At 29.7% G+C, this 7,190-nt stretch overlaps 1 protein-coding gene across 1 annotated transcript; it reads left to right on the top strand.

Annotated features, from left to right (window-relative positions):
* The first annotated feature begins 1,317 nt into the window (after positions 1-1,317).
* LOC105778213 (DNA replication complex GINS protein SLD5) lies at positions 1,318-3,731 on the top strand. The gene is made up of 6 exons (XM_012601873.2): positions 1,318-1,655; positions 2,091-2,213; positions 2,426-2,508; positions 2,646-2,755; positions 3,225-3,327; positions 3,433-3,731. Exons 1-6 carry the CDS (start codon positions 1,479-1,481, stop codon positions 3,527-3,529), a joined length of 693 nt encoding a protein of 230 aa, XP_012457327.1. The 5' UTR covers positions 1,318-1,478; the 3' UTR covers positions 3,530-3,731.
* The last annotated feature ends 3,459 nt before the right edge of the window (positions 3,732-7,190 follow it).

Here is a 7,190-nt window from a genome sequence, read left to right as displayed (position 1 = left end):
ACCTTCATTATTTTTACCAACAAACTTTTTAAATGCATCTTGTTTGAGTATGACTAACCATTAAATGCTTTTTATAGAACTAAACATAAATTTTAATTAATATAAAACTCTAGTTTTTTTTTTTATATTATGCTTAAAATTTCATTCAAATTAAAATTCAATTGAATTAGTAGTAATGTGATTATCTATACTTGAAATATTATAAATATATTATATTATTAATATAATTATGAAGTACGTATGTGAAAGAGTCCCTACAAGGATTATGTACATCATAGACCTGATCATGGGCCAGGTCATCCGCCTAGGCTCAAAGCTCGCCCGAAAAGTGAGAGGGTTTAAGTAAAAATATAAGCTCAAAAAATGAGCTTGGAAAAAATAAAGCTCATTTTGCTAAATTTTTTGGCCCGAGCCTGTCCCGAATTTGCTTAAATTTTTGTTTCACTATTGTTTTGCTACTGTTTACTGTTGTTTTGTTGCTATTTGCTATCATTTTGATGTTGTTTTGTTGCCAGTTTGTTATTATATGGCCACTATTTTGTTGTTATTATTTAGCTATTGTATAGCTCTTATTTTATTATTAATTTTACTACTATTTTAGATGCATTTGCTTGTTAAGTTGTAATTATTTTAGTGTTATTTAAGTATAAAGACGTTTTTAACGTATTTTCAATTTATTGGGAAACATTTATTTTAATATTTTTAGTGATGTATTATATTTTTTATTTAAGTCGAGCTTGAACAAAATTTTAGGCCCATTTTTCAAGCCGGGACAAGCCCGGACCTAGAAAATGAATCTAAAATTTTACATTAGTCCAACCCATGATCATATCTAGTACACTCTTATATATACTTAACATGATTATCTATAGTGAAGTAATATTATATATATTTATAAATATATATTATTATACTTAACACGATTATCTATACTTTTATCAATTATATTATTATATTTAAAATTATCTAAATCTTGATAAATTATTTTAAATTAAATTGTAATTATATTTAGATATCAATTTAATAATATGATAGAAAAAGTATTCTCATCCATATTATATATTTATATTTTTATCAATTATATTATTATATTTAAAAATTATTTAAATTAAATTATAATTATTAATTTAGTAATATGATTAAAAAATAATATTTTCTTCGATTCATTTTTTTAAAAACTCGTAATTTTATATAGATTATAGATTAATTAATAATTAATAATTAATAATTTATCAAGAGAGAGATTCCCCTTTGGCTATTCGTTTGAGTGGATAAGACGCCATCAAAGCCGTCTGTTTTTAACCAGGCAATCTATTGGTGTTAACAAAAGCGTCATGTGTTGCTCTTGGAAACACTCGATCCTTTACTTTTGCTTTTGGCGCCAACTCCGATCGCATTTTTTTCGTCTAAATTGAAAATTTCTCTGGTTAAGTAGTCATTTTAGAGTCGATTCAGAACCCTAGAAAAAGAGAGATAGAATGGCGTCGGGTGCCGGAAAGTGGTCGGCGGAACAGATCGATGATTACGAGGCGTTAATTTCGACGACCGATGTGGAGCTCTTGAAGAGAGCATGGCGTAATGAGAAAGCGTCTCCTGAGATCCTTCCTTTCGAGGAAGCTCTGCTTAAAAGAGCTAAAGAGCAGATCCAGTTGATGGTATTATTTCTCAATCTCATACATAACCCTCTCTTTCTGTTTGTTTTTCGGGAAATTCTACATTGACAAATAAAGATTAACCTATAATTATTTTCAATTATACGTTTCTATTTTTTTTTGTTTGCTTCTATTTACGTTATTTACTGGAATGTCGAAACGTTTTCGATCTGGATTTTTTTTAATATTTAAGAGAGAAGTTAATCTTAATTGAATACTTGTAGGAACTGATTTTGAGATTAAATTGAAAGTTAACCTATTGTAACATGTTAATTAAGGTTTACAATTTTCTCAATAGGTAGAATTTAACTCTATAGTTGCAATTTCAGCTTTAGTGCCCAAGACTTCTCCGGATTTTGAACCCGATGAAAAAAAAATCAAAGTCCTGTCGAAAAATTATTCCTTTTCTTTGAGACTGAATTGGTGCAAAATTTGCAGGAGGAAACAGTAGACGACTTTGCAGAAAGTGGTCATGATCCTCTCATTGCATCACTGTATCAGATGGACCTGGATAGGGCTCAATTTTTGCTGAGATCTTATCTTCGGGTTCGGCTGCAGAAGGTGGACTTCTAATTCTTCCTGTCTGTTTTCTTTTGGTTGTATCTTCAGCTTGTGTTGTTCCTGGGAATGCTGAAAAATGATACTATTCTTCGAATGGAGTTTGAGATCAATTGAACCATTCTGGTTCTGCCATTTACTGATTTCTGTATGAATTGCTGCCTGAAATCTCTTATATTTTCTCATTGAATTTCTGGGTCATGGTGTTGGTGCAGATTGAGAAATTCATGTTTCATATCTGGAAAATGGATACTTATAGGAACCGGCTTTCAATAGAAGAGGAAAAGTTTACCGAAAGGTAAAAGGCTCTGAGAGTTGAATTATATTTATTAAGTTTATTTGGCAAACTTGGTTTAAAACTCCATATTCTGGGTATAGATGAGCATCTTAATATATCCGAAACGTTATCTTTAAAACTTGATTTCATGGTTTCAGGTGTATTCGTGATATTGGGAAACATCTTGAAGAAACTGTTCTGTCAAAATTGCCTGATAATTATCAGTCTGTATTAAAGCAGTCGATTATAAGTGAAGAAGATGATATGGGTAATTGAAATAATCTTTTCTCCAACATTTACACTTCCTTGATAAGGCATCACTTTTCCTGTTCAGGTTTCATCTGTGCTTTGGAGTTAATAGTATGTGGTGCTTGGAATGACTGGCATGATTTTTCTTGAAGTATCATGTCCAGTACACATGGGGATATGATCTTAGAAATATATAGAAAAAATCAGAAGAAAAAAAAATATAGTCATGTCAAACAAATACTTGAGTTTGAGTAACATAACTAGAAAGTAATTCATATACATGTATTTTGTTTACTTTCATTACATTGCAATTTGTAACTAGTTCTTTCTTAGGTTTACACCTTAACAGGCTTTAGTTTGTTTTTCTTGAGTGATTTCTGTTCAAGTACTAGGAACTTGTGGTTGATTTGAAAACAAAGTCCACTCATTGACTGCAATTTTGTTTACAATTTGCCTATTGATTATTGATTTATGTCTATGATTTTCAGTTCCAGAGCCACAACTAGACACATTTGTTGTTGCCAAATGCGAGAGAGCAACAAAGCCTTTGTACCTTGATGGCAGCAGGCAATCTGCAAGCTTTGATAGCAGGCAATTCGCTATTCTCACTTGTTTATAGCTTCTGCTCTTAGAATTAGTAAATGCCATTCCTTTCCAGTTTACTAGCTAACAAAACTGTTACCGTTCATCTAGCAGGGATGACCACTTTCAAATGGTGCCTGGAGATCTATGCATTTTGCGTTACAGGCCCTTTCAAGAGGAACTGATGAGTGGAAATATCAGTTTAGTTTAAGAGCCTACCTAATTTGTAGCAATAGCAGCAATATAAAGACGGTATAAAAAACTGATTCTGACTTTTACAATTTGTAAATACGAATTTGTTCTGCATCTAAGATTTCTGGGTACTTGGTAGTTGGTAGTTAGGCACGCTGTTGAAATTTGGAACATACATGGTGATGAGGATTCTTTGAAATTTAAGCTTCCATGTCTATGCATTTAGATGTTGTTATGTTTATTTTTTTGGTCTGATAAAAGTTTAAGTGACGGGGGTTCTCTCAGTTGAGGGTCGTGACATGCCACTGGATTTATAGAGGGTGAAAGACGTACTTGCTGATCAGTCATCAAATAAGATAAGACTGTTTATTATTAAATTCATTACCAAACTGGATTTATAGAGGGTGAAAGATGTTGGTAGTTTATTTTTATTGTTATATCACTATTAAGTTTTTTTTTAAAATTTTAAAATGTCAAGATTTTAACAGTGATAATAACTGAATTTAAATTTTAAATCTAAAAATAGAGGACTATATTCTTAAAAAGTAAAAATAGAAAACTTAAATTTTAAATGTACAAAATGTATAAGACTTAAAAGCATATTTTAACTTTCAAATACAACCTTAAAATTTACATAACTAATCTTTACACCTTGCGCACCCATATATATATATATATATATATATTATTTTATTTTATTTTATTTTATTAAAATATTAAATTTCAGTTTTGTTGTTTTTAATAGGCTTAAATTTGAGATTTAATCTATATACTTTAATTTTAACATAATTTAGTTTTATATTTTTATAATGTTATTTCGGGGTGAGCAAAACTCGATTTGACTCGAAAAAATCGAAAAAGAATTCGAATTTTGAGTTAAACGAATCAAGTTTAGTTTTTGAATTTGAATAAGTCGAATAATTCAAATAAACTGAACACCAAATTATAATATTTTATATTTTTATTTTTCCCAAAACTTTTACTCCTCTCCCATCCTACTCCCGTCTACTCCAAACTCATTTCCCCCTAAATTTTTATTACCTATTTACTTTTCCTCTAAAATTTTACTCTTTCAACGTTCAAAACTTTTTATTTTCTTTCTCAATTTTACTTCTTATCTTTACTCCCAAATAAAAAGCATCTAAAAAAATTCTCTAAACCTAAATAATAATAATAATTTTATTTATATTTACTATATATATATTTTAAATTAGATTTCACATTTTGTACTATTTATATTACTGAATTGTTTAATCATATTAAATATTTATAAATTTATGTTACAATTGAATTGTTGATGATGTCATAAAATATTCGTGTTAAATTTTTTATTAAAAATCACATTTTTACATTTAATATATTTTTAATTTTAAAATACAAGTGACAAGAATCAGAAGATAATTGAAGCAACTAAGCAAGCAAAGAAGGTAGCCCATATATAAAAGATTAATAAATAAATTATGAGGGGATGAAAGTTAATAACAAATTTAATTATAGTGGGCAAATTTGATTACGGTGGGTGATAGTGGTTACAAGGACCAAAAGGCATTTTTAAAAAAAAATTAACTCCAACAAATATATTTGATTCAAATTCTATCTCACTCGACTTGATTCGAGAAACTTTTAAATCAAGTTAGGATGATACAATAGAATTCATCAACTTGATTAACTAGAAATTTTTTCATTCGATTCGATTCGATCGAGCGCTCACCCATTGTTATTAATAAATTCAAATAATAATTATTATTAATTTTTTGGTTAAATCATTATATTTAAAAGTGTTTGAAATTGACACGTGGCTTCCCATTTTTAAAGTTTATGTTGTTTTTTACATCATAAGATAATGGTCAAATTTTAATTTTGACCTCAAAATTATGTTGAAATTTGAAATTTAATCTATATATTTTAATTTTGACATAATTTAATAAATATATAATTGATTAGTCTAAATAGTTAATATTATTAATTATTTCAATAAAAATACAACATTAATTTTTCTTAAAATAATAATTCCAACAGCAAAAAAAATATTTTGTCTATTTAAATGAGTACTTTAAAAGTCTTTATACAGTGTTATTTTTATTTTTGGTTTTTTCACCATCTTGCTGTTTTTGGCAACCAGGGAAGCGGATGGTAAACGAATGACCTTGGAGAAGGAGCGTGAGCCAAGTATTCATCAGCTGGGTCGAAAAGCCGATGTCGGAGCTAAAAATGGTATAGATCTAACGGCAGAAGATGATTCTGATATAGACTGGGTCGCTTCCAAGAGTACGCTTACCCGTCACCACAGTTATATGAGCGAAACCCGCCCTTTCCCTCATCCGCTTCCGCACCCCCGAGTCACCCACAAGCAGCGAAAGTGATCAGCTTGCTAGTTTCTCTACAGCTTGGTTTGAGCTTTACCCAATACAGTTTGCCTGAGAATAAAACCGGAAATTAACATGTTAGAGTAACCTAAAAGCATAAACGCATACGTATATGCATACGAACATGTTAAGTTTCCTTAAAAAAATCAGTATGTATTAAGTTATATGAACTATATGCATATGAAAATCTGGGTCTGTAGCTACTTGGTTAAGATGTGTAATCTGCGTAATACAATCTGCATGAAATAAAGAGCAAGCTTACTTAAATTAATGGAGTTTTCTTATGTCATATTCTTGGACAAGCCTTTGTTCCTCGAACAAGAGAAGCAACATGATAAATCCTAACTGATTTTACTGTGGAAACATAAAACTATATACAGTGATATCTACCTGTAAGGACCTCACTTTTCTTGTTTTGGATTCGGGAATTAAATCTGATAAGTCATTCGTCTCACTGCTGGGAACACCTAATTGATTTTCTTTTCTTTTTTTGATGATTAATCAGCTACCAAAAATATGTTATTATTGGAACAAGATTTCGCATCCAAAAAGTAGAGACGAAAAAGATTACATCCCATAAAAAGCATTCTTTTTGCTTGTAATTGATTAGCACCATTCCATTTCAGACAAATTCATCTGGTTTTAGCTGCCAAAGCAGCGACCATCACTGCTTGTTCAGTTGTGAGAAAGACCAATATCTTGAACACACAATTCATGAATCTTAGTTTGATTTATACTAGCTGGTAAGAGTGCATTAGAAAATGAGAGAAGGATAAAATTCATTCATGTCTCAAATCAATACATCAGTTTTGTATTTATACACTAAGATAACAAAGCAAACGGAGGCTCAACACACTGTAACAAATTGCAACAGAATCATAACCAGTTAAGCTAACTAATTCAACTGCTCTCTAGTTGCTAATAGAGTGAATCTCCAGCTTTCCTGTTTCTTACAAAAAGACCCTTTCGTAACAGGCCACACCATAGAATCGATTGGACTTGTGTACTTGTTGAATTGAATTGAAAGTCCTAATTCATTTTCATTTATAAAATTACAATCGCTTTTACATAATTTCCAGTATTAGTGCCCTTGATCATGGGTTCGGTCGAAACAATGCAAATTTTTATAGTTTAAAATTTTGCCTAAGCCTAAACCAAATTAAAAATGTTAAACTTGAGTTTGGTCCAGCTCGATTGTATTAAATTTTTTTTATATAAAAACAAAATTAAAAAATATAATACATCAAATACACTACAAATATTAAAATAAATATTTTTCATCAAATTAAAAATATATTAAAAAAAATCTTTAAT

Source organism: Gossypium raimondii, chromosome 10, assembly GCF_025698545.1.
Source record: "Gossypium raimondii isolate GPD5lz chromosome 10, ASM2569854v1, whole genome shotgun sequence".
NCBI lineage: Eukaryota > Viridiplantae > Streptophyta > Magnoliopsida > Malvales > Malvaceae > Gossypium > Gossypium raimondii.
This window is presented reverse-complemented; position numbering and strand designations above follow the sequence as displayed.

What these genes read in the sequence shown, in the direction of transcription:
- LOC105778213 (XM_012601873.2), top strand. Translation starts at nt 1,479, where the DNA reads ATGGCGTCGGGTGCCGGAAAGTGGTCGGCGGAACAGATCGATGATTAC. An exon ending in GAGGAAAAGTTTACCGAAAG is followed by an intron (nt 2,509 to 2,645) that starts GTAAAAGGCTCT and finishes TCATGGTTTCAG; the next exon opens with GTGTATTCGTGATATTGGGA. An exon ending in TCTGCAAGCTTTGATAGCAG is followed by an intron (nt 3,328 to 3,432) that starts GCAATTCGCTAT and finishes TTCATCTAGCAG; the next exon opens with GGATGACCACTTTCAAATGG.